Genomic DNA, 23,010 nt, shown 5'->3' with positions numbered 1-23,010 from the left:
ATTACCAATATAATCATGATTGGCTAAAAATTCATATTCACGAAAGGCTCTTCCAGGAATATTGTACAGAGTATCTCAAGTTGCATGGGAAACATAACGTAGCTTTAGTCATCTCCTGTGTAGTCACTGTAGTCATCTTTTGTCTAATTTAAATCAGACTAATGTGAAGAATCAGGAAATGTTGAATCCCCAATGATCATTGTAAAAACCCAAAATTAATTAACCTCCTTATTGTAAAATTGAAAATACTGTTCATTTTGTTTTCCCAGAAAACATGTGATGCCAATTCCAATATGTTTCCAGAGTAACTGCCTTACATTACAGGCAGGGTGATAGAAAAGGAACGGTGGATACCAATAGGACACCAATTCTGGCTACGCTGGTCAAATACTTCAAACTAGTAGATGACTGAGTGTGTGAAGTGTGAAGACAGAGATGAGCCCTTTGAGGCCCAGCAATCGATAGCAATCTTAAGTATCAGGTAATGTTTCTCAGTCACTCCAAGCTCTCGCGCTAAAAACTGAAATTATCCTTGATTTCACCAGTATGATGCTATTTGTAAGGAAAGGCAAGTTTATTTATATAGTACAATTCAACACAAGGTAATTCAAAGTGCTTTAAATTAACATCAACAGATCAAGCATGTATTCTGGTCCAAGACCATTCAGGTCTTTGTAGACCAGCAGTGAGATTTTAAACTCTATCCTTTGACTCACTGGAAGCCAGTGTAGTGATTTCATGACCGGTGTAATATGGTCCAGTTTCCTGGTGTAATATGGTCTAGTTTCCTGGTGTAATATGGTCCAGTTTCCTGGTGTAATGTGGTCCAGTTTCCTGGTGTAATATGGTCCAGTTTCCTGGTGTAATATGGTCCAGTTTCCTGGTGTAATATGGTCCAGTTTCCTGGTGTAATATGGTCCAGTTTCCTGGTGTAATGTGGTCCAGTTTCCTGGTGTAATGTGGTCCAGTTTCCTGGTGTAATATGGTCCAGTTTCCTGGTGTAATATGGTCCAGTTTCCTGGTGTAATATGGTCCAGTTTCCTGGTGTAATGTGGTCCAGTTTCCTGGTGTAATATGGTCCAGTTTCCTGGTTTAATGTGGTCCAGTTTCCTGGTGTAATGTGGTCCAGTTTCCTGGTGTAATGTGGTCCAGTTTCCTGGTGTAATATGGTCCAGTTTCCTGGTGTAATATGGTCCAGTTTCCTGGTGTAATATGGTCCAGTTTCCTGGTGTAATATGGTCCAGTTTCCTGGTGTAATGTGGTCCAGTTTCCTGGTGTAATATGGTCCAGTTTCCTGGTGTGTGTAAGGACTCTGGCGGCAGCGTTCTGGATCAGCTGCAGCTGCCTGATAGATTTCTTGTTAAGGCCTGTAAAGATGCCATTGCAATAATCCAACCTACTGAAAATGAATGCATGAATAAGTTTTTCCATGTCTTGTTTAGACAGAATCCCCTTAATTCTAGCAATGTTTTCCAGGTAGTAATAGGCAGATTTAGTGATAAACTTTAGATGGCTGTTGAAGTTCAGGTCTGAGTCAATAATTACACCCAGGTTTCTGGCTTGATTCGTAGCTGTCAATGACATGGAGCCAAGGTGAGCGCTGATCTTTTCCCTTTCATTTTTAGGGCCAAAAATGATCACCTCTGTCTTTTCTGCATTTAGCTGGAGAAAATTCTGGCACATCCACTCATTGATTTGGTGAATACAGTTACTCAATGAGAGTAGGGGACTGTAGTCATGTGGTGACACTGAAATATAGAGCTGTGTGTCATCGGCATAAGTATGGTAGGAAATGTTGTGATGTTCCATAATCTGAGCTAGCGGTCCGAGAATGGACCCTTGAGGAACGCCACATGGGATCTTAGTTCTCTCAGACTCACTGTTTCCAATTGACACAAAAAAAATTGCAAATGTATATTTGTAAGTTGAAGCATCTTTTTACTAGAAAAATGATCATCCTAACAGAAGATACACTGTTGTAAATCCGCAATGAAGATATCTGTAGGAGCTGTAAGTCTCCTCTGCTTTTATGTTCATGGTCTCGTATTGCACCTGCACATTTCATTGACACTTTGGGTGGTGGGCGTGCTCACCGGGGCATGGGCGGTAACAGCAAGAATAGTATTTCATTCATTACCTTCACCTAGTCTGGGTTTTGACGGAGAGGGGGTGAGCTCGAGGAGGTGAGATTTTTCTGTTGACCGCACTCACGCACGCAAATGTTGTCTCGGTAACTGGTACCTGAAGTATTTTAACATGGTTGCAAGAGAAGGATAAATGTTCAGACGCATCATTGGGGTGGAACTGAATTCTTTTAACTATATGCGTCACAGTGTTTCCTCCCCTGCTTAGTCCCTCGCTGCCCTTTTTTTGGACTAACAACAGCCGCAATAATATCTAATATAAATTTCATCTAATAATTTCCCCTATAAAAGTTACATTTACATAATTATTGGTTATTATTACCACGCAATATGACTTTAAAGAATAAAAACAGCTGCGCATTTAAAAGTCTAGGTTACATGTGAGTGATATCCATCTCCATCCATATCCTTCCATCACACTTTTTGGCCATCCTCTTTTCCTTTGGAAACTCCATCTCCACCCTCATCCGACCAGTAGACCCACCATTATTGCAGATCCCCATACATACAGTCTCACCTCTGTTACACTGACCCTGAACTAGTACTTTACCACGAAAAGCTGAGAATCATAATGAGGGTGAAGAAAGAGCAAGATTAGAGTGCTGTATGAGCTCCCCTTTTGGAGACATTCACAGGGGTGTGTTTAAGATTTGCCCTGAAAAGTACCAGAAATTATTCAGTGTGAAATAAAAGAGAGAAAGGGGTGAAAAGATCCATCATTTCTCTCTGACCAACGCCCGGCAGGCCAGTCCTGGCACATAGAGAATGTCCGATGATTGGTTTTGCTCATAACAGATTTAGCGCTTCCATCCTAAAGTCAACCGACAGCCCGATCATAAATCCCACTATAGTCGCTTCCAGTTAAAAAAACTCCTTTCTTTCACTTTCATTTAAATCTGGATGACCTCTGATCTGCAAAAGTATTGAGGCCCTTCAGTCTAGGAAATGTGAGAGATTGGACAGACACCTTGGAATTATTGATGACTGAGCAGGACGCGCAAAGAATATCAAAAACTGGATGGAGGACAATCTCTTTGACAAGCGCTGAGGGGAAAAATCAATTAAACATTACACATCAAATTCCACCCAGACCAAACCGCAAAACTCACCAGCAGTGCCGAGCGTCACATCCCACGGAGAGCTGATTGGCTGCTGAGTTCCTATGGCCCCGCCCTCTTTGTCTGTGCCCTGAGCACCCACTCCAGCTAGGGTGCTGACTCTGCCCTCCAACAGGTCAATCTAACATAGAGACACAACAGTCACACCTAAATATACATCAGCATGAAAACCTGCGGGGGTTAGGGGAGACAGTGCTGGGCGCTACCTTTCGAATCAGGTGGTTTTCTGTGTCGGCCACGTAGACAGTGTCCCCTTTGATGGCGACGCCCTGAGGGGAGTGGAAGGAAGCTTCAGAGAAGTTGCCATCTCGTCTGCCGTTTTTGGGTCCTGTGAGAGAAGTGATATTCCAGCGTGGGTGTGCTGTACCCGTTTCACTTACAGACAAAAATCTAGCCCATATTTTGACATCAGATTTGTCACATTAAGGTAATTAACACTTAATTTAGCTTTTGACACTGAGAAACCACTGAGGAACAGCCTTTTTGTTGCAACTGAAACAAGGCAGTTCTGTATTTAAATGTGCATAATTATGAAGTCAAGAGCACACACACACACACAAAAAAAATAATCTATCTTCCATTTTTTCCCCCTAATTTGTCCATCCTCAGGTGAGTGCCAGTTATCAGCATGTACTGCTGTCTCCTGTTGCCAACCTGTCAGCTGGTCTGAGGCCAACACAGACTACCACGAGGCTCCACTGAGCATCACTGAGGTAATCTCAAAATCCCATAAATGCCTAAATGTTGTCAGCTTGTACTGATTTTACTTCAAACTCGTATTACTAATTAGGAACAATAATTGTTATTCATGACTGATTTCAAGCTCTGTGAAAGCTGGTCAAAAATGTACCCCGCCTCCCGGCTGCAGACCCCCTGCAACCCTTGAAAACTGATGGATCGATGGATCTAACTGCAAACACAATGCTTTAGGGCCAATCCCAATACACCCCCTACTTTCTACCACTAGCCCTCCCTCACTACCACTAACCCTAAAAATCAAGCCACAAATTTTAGGGCCCTTGAAATCTTCCCAGGGCCCAGTCCCAATACTCCCACTACCCCTACTTTTCAGCACCACCCCTAAATTTTGCGTACTACGTCACTGCGTGGTTTACGTTCGGGTACGTAAGCGACTGCGTAGTTACGTTTGCACATACGTCACACCATATCAGGAAGCTGAGAGCTAAAAGCTGTTTTAATTTCAGCTGTAGCACTGTTAATATGCCACTTTATTAAGTTTTAATATTTTTTCAGGCGTAAAAGTAACCGTTAAGATCCCCAACCTGGGCTCAGTTTATCCAAATAACGCCTGTTAAGAAATATGTTTTCGGCGATGATAAGAGCTGTCGGCTCGGAGCAGCAGCAGCTCACGTACAGACGTGATTGCCAGGTCAACCTGCGCCGTCGTCCCGGGGAGAAACCTGCAGCTCTGTGGAGAATTACCGCTGGCTGAAATAAATCATTTAGGAAGATACATTTTGGTTTAATAGATGAAATCTAACAGTTGTAGCTACGCCTGTTAAGAAATTTGCTCCGAAAATTTCGGGATTTCTGTCTGCCTGCCGGCTCGGGAGCTGATTTATGGTTCCGCATTAAATCGACGCAGAGCCTACGGCACTGGGTATGGCGTACGGTGCGCGTCGCCGCGTAACCTACGCCGTAGGCTCTGTGTTGGTGTAACGTGGAACCATAAATCAGCCTTTATTCTGGCGAGGTTGGAAAAAGACTTCGCAAAAACGGGCAAACAAGTGATTATCTACATTCACTGAGTGAATATTATGAAAGTAAAATATATATTTCTCGCTAAAAATGTAATCAAACCGCATTTTTATGCAGAAACTAACTCAAAATATTGATTTTATTCACTAAAAAATAAGAAATGTCCGCCATGTTTTTTTTTTTTTGATTCAGTGCGCAAATGATGACGTAAAGCATTCTGGGAAATTTTTCTGGCCCTCGGTCAGCTAGTCAGCATCTGAAAACCCTCGATCCGTAGGGCCAGATTCATAGCCACTACACTCGTTTTCTTCACTACCCCTAGATGCAAAGAGGAATTGGGACACCACTACCCTCACGGGAACACGCAAAATTTAGGGGTAGGGCTAAAAAGTAGGGGAAGTGGGAGTATTGGGACAGGCCCTTATACTCACTTCTTACCTCCTATGACATGTAGCAGGTGTCCTGTGAAAGACACCACCAGAATTCTGTGATGCCCCGTGTCTGCTATGACCAGTCTTCGGTTGCCGTCGTCGACGGCCACCTTCCCGGGGAAAGAAAGCACGCTGGGTGGCAGGGACTCCCTGTACAGCTTGATCCCCACTGCGTGAGCTTTCAGGGTGCCCTGCTCCCCGTAAAACCGGAGCGCGCTGTCGGTGAAGAGCGTCAGCCTGTCACGGTGGCCCTCACCCACCACGGAGAAGAGCAGGTTGCCACGCGGCCCCAGTAGGACCAGCGTAGGCCAGCAGGAAACCTCCAGCTCATGCCACATTGACGCCTCACTGTCGTTTAGCACAGGGTGGTGGATGTCGTAGCGGAGCACGGCGCTGCGGATGTTGTCCAGGACCTTTGAACATCAAGAACAAATGGCACCTCTGAGTATGGTTAACATCTTGGTGAATTCTTTTTTTTTTTTTTTATTCACAACTGTTTATTTGGACAATAAACAACTTATTTTGGAGCTATGGTTCACACTGTATTTAGATATACTACTTTATAAATACCACTAATTTACAGGACTGTCTCAGAAAATTAGAATATTGTGATAAAAGTCTTTATTTTCTTTAATGCAATTAAAAAAACAAAAATGTCATTGTTACAAACCTGGCTCACAGTTTGCAACAAAAGAGTCTCCACACACAATTCAAGGTACAAAAAAGATGATTTATTTAACTAAATATACTCCCAAATGAAAGTAACGTATGTTGTCATGTTGTGAGTGTATGCAGTGAGTGTGTGTATGTGTAGATGTGTGTAAAACAGAATAAACAACCAAAGCAAACCCAAATTACACCATGTTGGCCATGTGGCTGTCAGCTGCTCAATCAAGGAGAGAGTGAGCAGGCTGACAACTGAGCCTTTTATAATAGTGAGACCACACCCTCAGGTGTGGCCAATAAGGTTGGACGGCCGCCCTCTTCAGCCACAAGGACAGGAACTGCTGTGAAGATACACAAATTAGTAAGGCCGTCACACCCCCACCCATATAAATGAGGCCCCAAGGTGGTCTCAAAACAAAATAATACAAACAATACACCGGAACATTAATAGTTCTCTCATCTTACAAGAACATCCCAAATCCACTTCCAAACTGCTCACCCAACCCACACCCATTCAGCAACTCTGGTACCTGGAGAAGCAAATTAAGAGCAGGAGGGAGAGAAGAACAGTGCAGAGCAAAAAGGGACAACTGGTAAAATGCATTATGCAGGCAATGCACGAGACAATGCATCAGCCACAACATTTTCGGAACCTTTCAATGTGGCGTAGATATGGATCTCCTCGCACATGTCCATGGAGAGAATGAGTGTGAACCAGCCGGTTCCCAGGTAGGAGCCAGATTGGATCCTGTCTTTTCCCGTCTCCTTCTTGAAGACCATGTCGCAGTAGTTCATCCGGTCCTCTGTGGTGACGTAGATGCGAGCGTGAGGGTAGTTCCCCGAGGCCTGGCGCAGCATGTTGTAAACGATGCCTTTCCCGTCCTTCCTCATGTTCCACAGCGGCCCCCACACGACGTAGACGGTGTCGTTGGCCTGGCCGAAGAAGTACTGGGGCTTCTGTTTGGGGATGCTGACGTAGCCCAGGTGAGGCTTGAAGCCCTTGTACGGCTGCTTGGAGGTCTCTGCACTCAACCTGGTCTACCAAAGGAGAGCAAGTTACCACTGGTGAGGGAGAGGCCCCTGGGAATGGACCGTCAACCAGATCGTTACCCAGAATCACCTGCACACCCTGAACTGGCAGGGCAGGACGCACTGCCAAAGCTACTTCCCCCTTAACCTGATCTGAAAAGAGCACTACCTTATGCAATGGTGCAGGGAACACAGACAACCCCATATCCCTGACCAAAATCGAATCACCAGTGTCAGTGGCTGATGTAAAAGACAACACAGATGCCACTATGAAGGAGTCTAAAGCACCAGAGTCTCGCAAAATTTTGACAGGAACTTTTTTATCACTTCCTACCAAAGAGACAAACCCATCACTGACGTGCTTGTGATAACCAGGATCAATTTCATCACTGTTAGCCTGACCAGAGTCTTCTGTAGAAGAAGCAACAGATTCCTCAAGAGGAAACAGAGTCTCGGACAAAGAATGAGCAGCTAATGTTGACGGCTTGGTAAGCTGCTGAACAGCAGCGATAGCCGCAGCCCTCTCCCTCAAAATGTTTTCTGTCAACCGTACTGGAACGGCTAAGGCTGCAGGTTTAACCTGGCGATTTCCTGGCTGGGACTTTTGCTTAGCTTTCAGGACAGGACAGTCAGCTTTCCAATGACCTTTGCCTAAACAGTAGTTACAAGTTTGACCTGAATCCAACTTGCTACCAGCATTTCCTGTCTTGAAAGGAAGAGAATCACTCCCGGTACCTTTTTGATGACCACCAACAACATTATCCCTCCGTCCATAGTCCCAACGTACTTTATGAATCAGGGCATATTCATCAGCTATGACAGCAGCTTTAGCCAAAGTCTTAGCCTTCTTCTCACTCAAATAAATAGCCAGGCGCTCAGGAAGCGTTTCTTTAAACTGTTCTAGCAACAGTAGTTCACTCAACTGTTCAAAAGTCTGAGCATCAGAGGCCAGTCTCCAACGACCAAAAAGGGTAGACAATTCACGTGCAAACTCTACATAAGTCTCTCTCTCATGCTTTCTTGCACTCCTAAATTTCTGTCGATAAGCCTCAGGCACCAATTCATATGCTTTTAAGACTGCCATTTTAACCTTGAGATAGTTAACACTGTCTGATAAAGGTAAAGCAGAATAAGCCTCCTGGGCTTTACCAGTCAATACACACTGTAACAGGAGGGTCTGCTCAGAATCACTCCACTTCCTGTTCTTGGCCAACCTCTCAAAGAGCAAGAAGAATGTATCTGGATCCTTCTCTGAAAATTTGGGCACCAACCGCAAAGAACCAGAGACATCAAAGGTCAGAGAGGTACCTGCCACAGGTTCTCCCTTCCCAACTGCTATGGGATCAAGAATCTTCCCCTCCTTGATTAAGTCCAGCTTGTAACGCTCAAACTCCTGACGCTCTCTCGCCTGCTGCAGCTCAGCTTCACGTAACCTCATAGTATATTTGAACTTCTCCATCTCTACAGCCTGCTCCTGTTTTGTCATTTCCATCTTTACAGCTTGCTCCTGTGCACGAGTATCCTTTTCTAATTTATGCTGCAAAGTCAACAGTTCTTTTTTCTGTTCAAAAGTTAAAGGCACCCCAATCCCAGCTATAGGCCTCACAAACTTTTGCGACAGCTCTGGCTCAACCTCAGGAGAAATGTCCCCGGCCAACTGGGTGTCACTACCTTCAATTTCAGAAGACAAAACCCCAAACTGAACCAAACCATCCTTTAGTGCACACAAAATGTTAGCTTTACGCCCCTGACTGGGGATTTCAACACCAAAATGCTCTGCCACCTTTAACAAACGATCCTTGGTGTAAGTCTCCAGCAGACTTTCACTAGGATTCTGCAAAAAATCCTCGATCGCAGACATAATTGGAACAACAGCTGACCCACAAAAACCAAGTACTTACACCTGACACTCTAGGCTAACCTGACAAACTGACTACAAATGTTTACTACCAACCCGATATGACAGTCACAATGTGGAACAACCTTCCCCCTGGCTACCTACCTAACCCAAAAGTAACTATCTGTCTCAACCCTAGTCTTCATGCAAATAGCGCTGGTGGGAGATTTAAACACTTAGCCCAATGACCCGGCCAGGCAACCATTAAAATGGCGACCTACCTAGTCAGTCATGGATGTGTACCCGAAGCACAAGGCTGTGGCCATACTAATGCACAAAAACAACAAACAAAAACAACAAACTAAAATAAAAAACAACGAATCCACGAATGAATATCGTTCTGATACCTATCGGGGAAGTAGTTCCACTGACAAGGCTGTTTTATTCACACCGGATCAGAAGCAACCAACAAAAATGAGGCAGGTTAACTATTATCTACAGGTGTAACCAACTGAGCCTGAAATCCAATTCAACTCAAATCACCACATATGTACCCTTTAAATATGTGAGACTCCTCCAAAACCAATGCTTCAATTTAAGCAACTGCCACAAAATTCAACAGCAATCACTGTCTCTTACTCACCAAAGTGGACGAGCCCCCATTTGTTACAAACCTGGCTCACAGTTTGCAACAAAAGAGTCTCCACACACAATTCAAGGTACAAAAAAGATGATTTATTTAACTAAATATACTCCCAAATGAAAGTAACGTATGTTGTCATGTTGTGAGTGTATGCAGTGAGTGTGTGTATGTGTAGATGTGTGTAAAACAGAATAAACAACCAAAGCAAACCCAAATTACACCATGTTGGCCATGTGGCTGTCAGCTGCTCAATCAAGGAGAGAGTGAGCAGGCTGACAACTGAGCCTTTTATAATAGTGAGACCACACCCTCAGGTGTGGCCAATAAGGTTGGACGGCCGCCCTCTTCAGCCACAAGGACAGGAACTGCTGTGAAGATACACAAATTAGTAAGGCCGTCACAGTCATACATTCTGGATTCATTACAAATCAACTGAAATATTGCAAGCCTTTTATTATTTTAATATTGCCGATTATGGCTTACAGTTTAAGATTCCCAGAATATTAAATTTTTTTTCAGATAGGATATTTGAGTTTTCTTAAGCTGTAAGCCATGATCAGCAATATTAAAATAATAAAAGGCTTGCAATATTTCAGTTGATTTGTAATGAATCCAGAATGTATTACATTTTTGTTTTTGTAATTGCATTACAGAAAATCACAATATTCTAATTTTCTGAGACAGTCCTGTATAAAGAAATCCAGTTTATTTGTGACAAAGGAGTGGGAACAGTACTGTGCCTATCAACACATTTTAGCCATAAAAAGACAGTAAAGATGATCTCTCTTGATGTTACACTGACAGTAAAAAAACAAAAAACTGACAGTGAATGAGAGATTTCTGAACATCTCAATCTTTCCTGGTCTTAATTTGCGATTTATTAACACCACATTCACAATCTGAATATCCCATTTAGACTGGTGAACACTCTTGGATGCTTCCCCCTCTCAAGCCTGAAGTGATGCAAGCGTGTTGATTGCTGGTTGCAAATGCTTTACGTCCAAAATTGTAACGTTTTAAGTTACCTGTCGCTCTAATTTGAGCACAGTTTGATTTAAAACACGGGTGATGTAAATTTAGGAGGCTTTACAGACATGAGGTTTAGTTTCCAGGTGCTGCTCTTTAGTTTTTACTGGTTGAATATTTTAGAGATCCTCTCAGAGACATAACGGCGGTGACTACTATCGTTCAATTATAAACTATAAATAAATAATTGAATTTGATCAAATATGGAGACACAAGTTTTCTAACTGTAACTTTTCCAATTCTTTCCCATAATGTTGACTGACATTAGCACAAAGGAAACAGTTGGGATTCTGTTGCAAAATGCAAACAAAAACAAACTGCAGCGATGTGAAAATCTCATGAGCCTATATTTTGTTCCCAATACAACACAGAAAACATAAAAAGTTCAAAGCTTGAATTTGATGAAGGCAACACTTCCCAAGGCACAAGAAAAGGCTGGAAAAGTAAAACTAAAACTAAACATTTGGATGAATTAATTGGGAACAGGCCTGGGAACAGTCGTTGAATAATGTTCATTAGCATGACATTTCAAGGACATGGAATATCGAATCATCTACAATGCCAGTTCATATGATCCAAAGATTTAGAGATTCTAAAAAAATCTCTGCGGGCATGGGACAAATCTGCAAAACAACACTTGATGCCTGTGACCCTCCTGGCTTCTAAGCAGCATTTCATCCAAAACAGACATGATTTTGTGATGGAAAGTTAACAGTACCCTAAAAATTAAAACAGCAACTTTGTTGCTATTTCATACTTTTAGAAATGCAAGAGAAAACAAAAGGAGCTTTGCCAGACCAGCTCCGACAGAGATGAGCCATGAAAATACCTACTTTTTCATTGGGGAATTTGGCAGAGTGCACACCGACGATAACCAATCCATCTGTCAGAGAGATACAACAGACAGACAGAAAATTACACTCAGATTTAACGCTGAGAGGTTTGGAAGACGAGCGTTCAACAACAAAGCACTTTGACGGTAGTTCACATACACTTTTTCCCTGTATGACTATATTTAGGTCACTGTCTTGCATAAGTTGGACCAGCAATAAGATCACAGGGGAACAGCCACCTCACACAAACACACAGAACTTCATTCAGAACACTCCAGGTCTAAATGAGGTTTCTGCAAATGTTTTATTTCCTCAAGGTTTAAAAAGTTATCTCAACCATAATCTAGTGGCCATCAAAGCCTGCCAACACTCGGCTTATCGTGCACACAAGGAGGGCAGTTGGTTACAATTTTTGAGCTTTGATGAGGCCAAATTATGTTTAACTGTTACACAGCTAAACAGCCTACAGTGATGGAGAACACATGTTTGTGGTGCTGTGGTGGAGTACAGGGATAAAGATGTTGACCAATGTCACAAAACGTTTGTTTCCAGCCACGATTCACAGTCAGAAATAAGAATATAATTATAGTCATATTCTGATTAAAAAGTTTAAAGGATTTATAAAATTGATGGATTGCCAGACTGCAATATGTGCATTTCAACAAGAAAATACAAAGATAACACTTGAAGGCTTTAATAAAACTCTATAGAATGGCAGCTGGCAACAGGTTTTTTTGGGATTTTGTTTTGAATAATTGGGGGTAAAAAACAAACAAGTGAAGAGGCAGAGGGTTTCCAGTTTAGTCAACCTGGATTTATGCTTTATGCAGATGATCTGGTGCTGTTGACCTCAATTAGAAAAGATCTCACGCAGGCGCTGGAGAAGTCTGCAGCCTGAGACGAAGCAGCCAGGGATGAAAATCAGTACCTGCAAATCTGATCTGCTCCAGTCATAAAATGACTGGATTGCTCTCAAGACTGGGGGGCGAGTCGCTGCCTCAAGGGGAGGGTATAGCGGGAGAGCATAATATGTCATGAGAGATGATGAGCGGGGCAGGCTGTACCACTCTGTCTTGGAAAAGTGAGCGCTTACAGTAGCTAAAAGGGCAAAGCTGTCCAATCATGGTCAAGAACGGCAGACTCATATTCAAGGGGAGTTAGTTGTGGTGACTTTGGACATCTGGTCAGGACGCCTTCCGGATGCCACCCAGGGGAGGCATTTCGGGACATTTCCCACAGGGAGGAGACACAGAACTTTGTGGAACGATTAGATCTGTCATTTGTCATCTAACTTGGAAATGACTCAGTGACCTCCGGAACAGTTTGAGGTGGCTGACGAGGGGGAGGTCTGAAGATCTCGAACAAAACTATCAGGCATGCAACCTGGCCCCTGGTGGATGGATGCAAGCATGCATAGATGGCTGCATGCATGCATGCATGCAAGCAAGCATGGATGCATGGATAATTGCATGGAAGGGTGGATGTTTAAATTTGAATTTCACATTAAGCCATTCTTTATTTTACAACAGATTATAAAGCACATATCATTCATAAATTAGAAACTTATTTGGCCAACTTAGTTTGCTCTTTGACAGATTCATTTTTAAAACAACATGCTCCCTAAATAGACTCAACAGAAATAAAAACACCCAGCTCCAAACCTTCAAACAGCACACAGTGGGTTTCGTCACTCACAGCCTCTGCCAGGCACTGAGCTACCAGCACAGATTGTAGTGACGATGGGTGGGTGGGTTGATGGGGGGACTGTGGGAGTGACTGGACAGGATGGCTCCCACACCTCACTGACCAGAGCAACAAACACAATGTACCCATAGCCGTGCCAAAGATAAGGCGGTGCATGATACCGCGTGGTAGTGCTGTAGTGTGTGTTGTGAGCACTGCCTGGCTTGTGGGTCAATTTAAATATATACAGCTCCTCGCTGTGAGATGATACTTTGAACAGGCTTTCCACATGATTTGAGAAGTAACAGTCACAACTCTAATAATACACCATGCATGACAATTATGAATAAAAGCCTCTGGTCCAATAACAGCAGGAATAGGCTTCAGCCCTCCTGCAATCCTAAACAGGATGGAGCAGATATGGAAGACAGATGAATGAGAATTATGTCTAATTAACATGCAACAGTTAGTATTAGGGGTGGGCAAAAATATTGATACTGCAATATATCGCGATACATAGTCTCCCGATACGATATCGATATTCAATGTATGTATCGCGATATATTGCCGTATCAATATTTTTGCCCACCCCTAGCTGCACTTTATTTTGTGATTTCGGTGTGGGTGAGACACTGCATTTTATTTTTGTCATTTTAAGTCAGGGGCAAGTAGCTCTACTGTATTTTTGTGATTTCAATTTCAGTGTGGGTGAGACACTGCATTTTATTTTGAGTATTTTGTATCTAAGAATAATGCACACACTGCACTTTTCATTGTGTTTCAGTGTGTTTTTTCATGCAAATATGTTGCATAATTAAAATGGAAAGTTTGAATTACATTGTTTTGACTCAGTCTGTCCAATGGATTATCACTAACATCTGATGTACATATATACAACTTGGATTTTAAGATGTTTAATGCATTTTAAAATTTTTCGGTGAACTATGTAGAATATCGCGATATATCGGGATATATCGCATAATCGGGATATCGCAATTTGTATCGTATCGTGGCTCAAGTATCGTGATGCGTATCGTATCATGAGGTCCTTCCCAATACCCACCCCTAGTTAGTATACAATATATTTCCTTGTTGGCATATTTTTAAACAAGTGATTCACTTAAGTAAATCTGCTAAAAGGTTGCATGGATTTATTGATATAACACAATCAATCCATTTTCTTTTTTCCATTTGTTAGATGTGCAGCCACCGTCTGAGGTCAGGCAAATTGCTGACAGCTGCTGGAGCTTCGGAGAGCCAAAGATTCAGGGTGAAGTGCAGCCAAAACTGAATTTGAATACTTAAAACCTATGAGGATCAAGTTTTGGGGGGGCCGGGTGGATGCAGGGGACTTCACCTGACATGATGTGGCTATATTAAGAACAGCCTGAGCCGCAGCAGCAAAAAAGTTATAAGTGCCATAGTCACTTACACAGAAGCTTGGAATTATTTTTAGTGACTGTCTCTTCACAAAATGCGATAAGGGCCTTCCTGCTCTTGGAACAGAAGCAGAAGGTTGTACTACCGTTTCCTTTCCGAAGTGAACTTACACATGTTGCCCTGGTGCAGCCTGACACAACACAGCACTGCACTTGATCTGCGTTTCCTCGGTAACGGCTGGCAGGCTGCTGTTCCCACCGAGGCTCACGACAGCTAATTTCAGTACAAATTTTAAGGAATGTGGAAAAACACAGTCTTGCAGGCTGGTGTGTGAATTCAGTAGGAGATTAATATATTTTCATTGAGACCTGCAGAATTTATAACTTTATTCATCAACTCACACAGCATCAGCATATTCCAAGACGTTCAGTTATTTAAACGTTTTAAATATAATTGACAACACTGAGTGGACAGTCGCCTGTCTCCAATAAAAGCTGAAGGTTTAACCTCTCAAACGGTTTTCATTTTACGTTTCCACCTTCTTCAGAATAAAGGATTTTAGTGGACATATCTGTTATTTCGAACAAACCCTTTGGCATTTCAGTGCTTATGGTCTGAATGGGTTCATCCATGACTAAAAGCAAGTCTAAAGAAATGTAGCTTGAGAAATATTCACTTCTATTTCATGTACATAAACAGTATGAATGTGACGCTTGGTCGCTGAGTGCTGCAGTGCAGGGAATAGGGAGATTGAATAACATGCCGTGTTATTCTCATCCCGTTTATCATTTAATTTCCATCTTTCACTCGTAGATAAAGCTTATTCGGCTCATATGAAGGATGGACTTGATATTGCAGAGTAACCTCAGAATTCACACGTAAAAGTTAAATGTTAACCCTGATGGTTTCAGATCTGTGGGTTTTAAATCAGTGTGTTTTTCTTCTTATAATCAAAGTCATCCAGTTATTGACACACTACTTACTACAGTATTTGGTTTTCTTTCTTCATTTAAAAAAAAAAAAGGGTTGGAAATTGGATTCCCGTCCAAGTCTTATGACTGCATAGTAATATTTCTTCACAATGCTGAGGGTATTTCTTCATGATGATAAAGCATTCTATCTTATTTGAATGTCAAATTAACATGAGCTCAAGAGGCAATTTCATGCTGATATATTGAGTACGTGCAAACCTTTAACGGAGTGTCTCTGCTCCAGCTGGTGCAGGTCAGGGAGGATGTGCATGCAGTTGATGCAGCAGTAAGTGAAGAAGTCCAGCAGCACCACTTTGCCAGCCAGCTCCTTGCTCAACGACAGGGGCCCCTCCGTGTTCAGCCATTCCAAGCCTGCAGCAAATCACAAGGGACAACATGTTTTTAATTTAGGTTTAGTGAAAGTTTAGGAAAACTCATTCCCATTACTCACTGCTTGAGGCAGGTAAGTTCCTAACTGTGTAAATAAAAGGCAAATTAAATTATGTTCCTGCTTCCTGAAGACATTTAACCTCACATTTATAAGGCTTCTTCAACTCAGAAACTGATGCCTCCATTTCAAAACCCTACTTATTACCATGAGCTAAATGTGTGCAATTCTGGACAGAAATATTGAAGAAAGAAGCACAAAACACTTGATAGACATATGTTACAGGATTCCTATTACACAGAGGAAATGTTGAAGACTTTTAGGATTATCAAAGCCCAGGAGTTCTTATCAAATTCAATGTATTTTTTGTTATCAAAAATCATGATCATGTGTCTGATCTCACTAAGAGTTGCTACATTTCCAAATGTATGGAGCCAAATCAAGGCCAAAAGTTTTGCTAATTTGAAAATAAAATTTGAACCTGAAAATTCTTTTTAACAGTTTCAATTTTATTTTTTTCAGTATCAGATCTTTTTTTCAGTTTCAAATCTTTTTATTTCAGTTTCAAATCTTTTTTTCAGGTTCAAATCTTTTTTTTTCAGTTTCACGTCTTTTTTTTTCAGTTTCACTTCTTTTTTTTTCAGGTTCAGACTTTTGGCCCGGATCTGGCGTGGGGGGCGTGGCATCAACTGTGAGGGGCGTGGCATCATGAGTGACAGCAGAACAGAGAAGGCGGGGGACGTTCCTCAGTCATGTTGCCTTCAGGAAACGTAGGTTGCAGAAGTTATCAGTAGAAGTATGATTCAACACGGTATATACACCATATTCACGTGATTGGCAGTGGAAAAAACTGATACTAGTGACACATTTCTGTTTAAAAAGCTGTTTCAGACCGTACTTGGTAGTATGTGGAAGTGGGAAATGTCAAACTTTAAAGTGTGGCTGTTGAACTGTACAGTCTGCCATTTATTGCTTTTATACTGCGATTGGTGCCAAGTACGGTCTAAAACAGCTTTTTAAACAGAAATGTGTCACTAATATCAGTATTTTCCACTGCCAATCACGTGAATATGGTGTATATACAGTATTGAATAATACTTCTACTGATAACTTCTGCAACCTATGTTTCCTGAAGGCAACATGACTGAGGAACGTCCCCCGCCTTCTCTGTTCTGCTGTCACTCATGATGCCACGCCCCTCTCAGTTGATGCCACGCCCCCCACGCCAGATCCGGGCCAAAAGTCTGAACCTGAAAAAAAAATTTGAACCTGAAAAAAAAAGAAGTGAAACTGAAAAAAAAAGACGTGAAACTGAAAAAAAAAAGATTTGAACCTGAAAAAAAGATTTGAAACTGAAATAAAAAGATTTGAAACTGAAAAAAAGATCTGATACTGAAAAAAATAAAATTGAAACTGTAAAAAAGAATTTTCAGGTTCAAATTTTATTTTCAAATTAGCAAAACTTTTGGCCTTGATTTGGTTCCATACAAATGCCGATCAACTGCTTCAATATTAAAACCAATCTGTGGCAATACCAATTCTCACCACATGGGGGCATGCAGATCTGCTGTGTTGTCCTCCATGTGTCTAAACTTTAGACTAAAGAACCAGTGGCAACACTACGCTGCTGAGTGGGGGCGGTCCAGCACCTCTGCCAACACCACTCCATCCCACTAGAGGTGCACTTATGCAAGGGGCTGACACTTGAACTCTCATGATATGCTGTTACCATGTGGTCAGAAGTGGTATTGCTACATAGAGTGGCTTTATACAACACATTCAAGTGAATCCTAGATTAACACTAACACACATAGTGAAAAAATATTCATGACCTGAAGGGTTATAGTGGGTTATATTGCTAAATGAAGTTAGCAACTTTTATTTCAAAAAGCAAGGAAAATATACAGTGAGTGAGACGGTCCATCTCTGCTTGAAGCGCTGAGAATATGGAGCCAAATCAAGGCCAAAAGTTTTGCTAATTTGAAAATAAGATTTGAACATGAAAATTCAAGTTTTGATCATGAACTTAATTTTTTACAGTTTCAACCAAAAAAAAGATCTGAAACTGAAAAAAAAGATCTGAAACTGAAAAAAAGATGTGAAACTGAAAAAAAAAAGATCTGAAACTGAAAAAAAAAAGATCTGAAACTGAAAAAAAGATCTGATACTGAAAAAAATAAAATTGAAACTGTAAAAAAATAAGTTCATGATCAAAACTTGAATTTTCAGGTTCAAATTTTATTTTCAAATTAGCAAAACTTTTGGCCTTGATTTGGCTCCATATGAGAAGACCTGAGCGAGAGACAGTCTTATAGCAGCACAAAGGAACTTCTGCCATGTTTAGCTCAGCGTGTCCCCCTATAGGTGCGGCGTTTAAGTCAACTTAAAAACATTGTTTTAGCGTTTGTTGTCTACCTTGGTCATGCTCTTCTTTTCTTTTTCATCTTTGCTTTCTTAATCTGTTAATTGCCTCTGACATGATGTCCAGTGTATCTCCGTGAGCTAGTCTCATCGTTGCTGATGAGTAATAGTGTTGAGATTGTTGTAAGAGACAACCGGCTCAGAGTTACTTTGGCAGGTTTCTGCCATTAGCTGGGACAGGTGACCCTGGGATCTAGATGGCACATTCTAGTATTTTAACATTAAAAAAAACAACAACAAAACAAACAAACAAAAATATTGTGCTGGTTTAATTGCCAGAGCATCTGATCTGCTCAAATAAAGTAAGTTACCCCTCATTTCTTGCTTGCAGGATCGTGGAAAGGAACTAACAAGGTTCAGCTTTGTTTTTAACTGTTAAATATCACTCATGATCAGGGGCGGAGCAGGGGTCCCAGCCCAGGGGGGGCCAAGCATTCTAGATGGGCCCATAACATAATCGCTAAAAAAAAAACAAAAAAAAAAACAAAAACACATATCAGGCCCTCTGACACACAACCACAGCACGCAGACGACACGGTCAGAATCATTCAAATGAGGTTTCAGGACCAGGGATTTTGCCAGTCATTAAGTCAAACCTAATTATAAGCCTAATACAGACTTTAAGATACAAGTATCAAACTGGAGATAAAAATCAAATGACATCCAGTGATATCGGATTCAAGCCGAGTAGCACAATTCAGACACACGTGCTCAACCTACATGACAACAGTTTACAATGTGCGACGACACAGCACATTGAACGATCCCAAATGCAAAAACTTTCATTTTAAAACTTTTTCAAATCCGAACCATTTCCGAACCATCAGCAGGACATTCATCCTGCAGTGGCAGTGAGGTGATTAGTATCTTACCTGAATGCATTAAGTGACGGGAGCATTATTTGATAGGATGTTACTGGATGATCAAATTATGCTACCCCTGAAATATTGATTTAAAATGGATAATATGGGATGTTGAGTATTTGATCCTTCAAAATACACTACCCATGACATGAATTGCATTACACTTTGTGAACATTATACGATAAAGAGAAAGAAAAAAAACAATTCTATCGCTTTATTTGATATTCATTCAGTCATTCGCCTTTATTTAACCAGGCAGGTCATTAAGAACACATTCTTATTTACATTAACGGCCTGGAAAGCGACAAGGACCACTTGGGGGAAAAGGACGTGGTTTAGGGAGTAAAACACAGTAAAATTGTAGCTCTACAAAAGGTAGAAAACCATTAGGTAGCATCTTTTGATAGGGTAGCAAAAATCGCAAAAAGTAACAAAAAGTAAACAGACAACATACGCGCGCACAAGGGGAGAAGGGACTATTTCTTTCATTTATATTTTTTAAACAACTTTATCCTTATTGTTATTATTAAAAAATTGTTATATAGTCCAACTTTCCTTATTTTATTCAGCACACTTTTTTTTTCCCCCTCTTCTGCGTGGTCCCCCACGCAGCAGGGGGCCCGGGGCGGCCGCCCCCCCGCCCTCCCGCCTGCTCCGCTAGTGCTCACGATGGATTATGCAGTTCTTTTTCGTCTCACAAGATATTAATGGGCTTGTATGTGCTTCTAAAATCAGTTTTATTCACTAAAGATGTTGGTTCACCTCCTCGCTGTGTCACAGATTCCACTTAGGAATCGTAGGTGTGAGCCAGGACAGGCTGAGCAGCATCCGTCTCATTTGTTTGTGTGTGACCACATCACGGACTGACGTTGTACCCAGGGTGTAACCAGCTCCTGACCTGATGACATCTGGGCTTGACTCAAGTCTTCCCTCCATCCTCACAATTACGAAGGAAATAAACTTCTCGGAAGTCTGCTTGTACTACCGCAAGTAACAATGCATCATCTGCCAGACAGCGGCCGGGTAAACGGGCTGAGTGCTATCTCTTAGTATCCTCAGGGGTCTTTGCGGACACATCACTTATATTACTTATCTTGTGGAAGTATGTTTACTGTAAACAGTCCTGCAGAAGCACGGAAACGTCATAACTCCAAACCTAAACAGTTTTTATCAATGGTTTGATCATTTCTATCTGTTCAGAATACATTGGTTAGAAGATGCTGGGATGTGTGGTCGGATAATCCAAAATAAGGACATTAGAGGGCTTTGTAGCTGCAAAGAATAATGGTATGAAGATTGTTCAGGATATTTCTTTCTCTAGTGGAAATGTAACTTTGTTGGAGGAATTTACATTGAACACATCTAATGTCTGTGACTAGATTACCGCAAGATTGTAAACAGCAAGAACAGCATTGGAACAGTCTAAAGTCCTCCATGTGTCTAAAGTATATACTTTCATATTAAAAGGTTAAGTTTCAAGGAAAAAAGTCTAATGACACAAGAGTACAGATCCAAATGCAAAGCTTCATTTTTACAAACCGAATCTGACTCAGGTGATGTGTTGGGCCTCAATTGGAGATGTCCCCTTGACCAAGTTAATACTTGTACCCCAAACCTTTCCCTTTAAAACTACAATTAATCTCTGTGAAGAGATTAGTACTCTGTTGAACTGATGCCATGATAACTACAGGCTTGCCCCTGGCTGAGACGAAGAAAAACACAAGGGAAAAAACTGAAATGTTTTAACATGTTTATATACAGGACTGTCTCAGAAAATTTGAATATTGTGATTTTCTGTAATGCAATTACAAAAACGTCATACATTCTGGATTCATTACAAATCAACTGAAATATTGCAAGCCTTTTATTATTTTAATATTGCTGATCATGGTTTACAGCTTAAGAAAACTCAAATATCCTATCTCAAAAAATTAGAATATTCTGGGAATCTTAATCTTAAACTGTAAGCCATAATCAGAAATATTAAAATAATAAAAGGCTTGCAATATTTCAGTTGATTTGTAATGAATCCAGAATGTATGACTTTTTTGTTTTTTTTGAATTGCATTACAGAAAATAAAGAACTTTATCACAATATTCTAATTTTCTGAGACAGTCCTGTATATATGGGTTTTAAAATGCTTGCAACATCCAATACCACAAAAACGGTACAAGTCACTAAAGCCTTCTTTCATCTAATGTGTGATTGTTCTACTGATGACCGCCACCTACTGGCCAGATGAGGTGTTGCAGCATGCCGAATCCCTCAGAAAATACGGTATCTTCTTCTAGTGTAGATTTTAAGGGCTTTCATCAAATGCAATCTAATACTAAGTTTTAAAAAAAAATGCTTGGGTTCATTTATAGTAACGAGCTACAAAGTGGTTATATTTGTGCTGCACAGAGTTTTGATTTTGGTAAAGAAAAGCATGTGAGAACTCCCTCAATTTAAAGGTAACTGGTAAACCCACTCCTGCAGGTGGGGCTTTCACAGCTGTGGCTGAAGTTGTGTGCATTTTACAAAAGAAAGGCTGTATTGTGATTTTCTTTCCGGTGGAGGGGTGGGGCTCTTCCCAAGTATGTCTTTTAATAAAGGTGTGGGAGTGAGGAGCTGTGTGATCACATCCCCTGAAAGAAAACAACTGGCTCCTAAACCTTGTTCTGAATGTCCAAATAAAGAAAGAGGTGACCATGATTGAGATGAGCGATGAGCTGGAAATGTGGACATTTTTAAACGTAGATAAAAACTCTTTGGTCTGGGTTTTATGTAGCATCAAATTTTATAATTTTATTCTGTTTAACATTTTTTTTTTTTTTTTAAAAAGGTATTTGTTTTATTTATTTATCTATTTCTTGTAATGCTTTTATTATACTTTATTGTTGTGGACTGATTGTTTTTTAGCCTTAATCCTTGAACTTTTATCATTATTTAATTTTAAGTAACTATATTGTATGTCAGTGTGCATTGGTCTCCCAGTTTTTTTTGTTTTTATTACGCTTATTTTTGAGTCAAAATGTCAAAGCACTTTGTATTTCATGTACCTGGATGAAAGGTGCTATATAAATAAAATTTGATTGATTGATTGATTGATTGATTGATTGATTGATTGATGATTGACGCGTTACTTAAAATAAAGGAACTACTTGACCACAGGAAATTGACTGATATCGGATAGTGTTACAAAGTGTTACAATAAACCACAAAACACACAAGACAGAGTGTTTCAACAATCCAAAGGTCTTAATGTGGCCAAAGTTTACAATGAACATCTGCTTATCTCTCCTACTGGAGCCAGTCTTGGTTTAGGGTCTACTTTTAAAGCGCTTTTACATGTCAAGAAAGGAAAAGTGCCAGCTGAACAGGACAGGACTTTGATTGAGGGTTAATCAAACTCCAGCTGTGCAGAGAAACACGGTGCTAAGGAGGCTAAAGCTGTAACACGGTCTAACCTGCGGGGAAATCCGGGATCTTCAGGCCTTCTCCATTGTCTATCTTTTTCAAATACTGATAGACAAGCTGTTCTTTTTCTCCTTGTGTAGCGTCTTCGAGGGATTGATCAAGTTGACTCTGAATGGGGAATAAAGTGGAGAGGCTGCAGTGGGACGCCATGTTTCCGGCAGCTCCCCCCGACCAGGCGCGTCATCAGTTGTCTGACAGCGAGACAGCCAATCAGAGGAGCGTCCCTCAGACGCGTCATCAGTTGCCTGACAGCGAGACAGCCAATCAGAGAAGAGCGTCCCTCCGGCCGATCCAATCCAGAGCACCGGTGTCTACGGCTCTGCGGGCCTGGTCCGTAATTCTGATCCAATCTATGTACAAGCAACAACTAGCTATGTAGGTAAACTAACTATGTAGAT

The 23,010-nt window shown here is 41.2% G+C and overlaps 1 protein-coding gene across 1 annotated transcript in view; it reads right to left on the bottom strand.

Annotated features, from left to right (window-relative positions):
- Positions 1-22,784, bottom strand: part of nhlrc2 (NHL repeat containing 2) — a 36,254-nt gene extending 13,470 nt beyond the window's left edge. The window contains exons 1-6 of the mRNA XM_061708338.1: positions 22,603-22,784; positions 15,700-15,852; positions 11,447-11,496; positions 5,420-5,825; positions 3,469-3,590; positions 3,254-3,383 (exon numbers count right to left, since the gene is read on the bottom strand). Of these exons, the coding sequence (XP_061564322.1) occupies positions 3,254-3,383; positions 3,469-3,590; positions 5,420-5,825; positions 11,447-11,496; positions 15,700-15,852; positions 22,603-22,762 (1,021 nt within the window). The 5' untranslated portion in view covers positions 22,763-22,784. The remainder of the gene's footprint in view (positions 1-3,253; positions 3,384-3,468; positions 3,591-5,419; positions 5,826-11,446; positions 11,497-15,699; positions 15,853-22,602) is intronic.
- Between the last annotated feature and the right edge of the window lie 226 nt (positions 22,785-23,010).

Source organism: Cololabis saira, chromosome 19, assembly GCF_033807715.1.
Source record: "Cololabis saira isolate AMF1-May2022 chromosome 19, fColSai1.1, whole genome shotgun sequence".
NCBI classification, from domain to species: Eukaryota; Metazoa; Chordata; class Actinopteri; order Beloniformes; family Belonidae; genus Cololabis; species Cololabis saira.
This window is presented reverse-complemented; position numbering and strand designations above follow the sequence as displayed.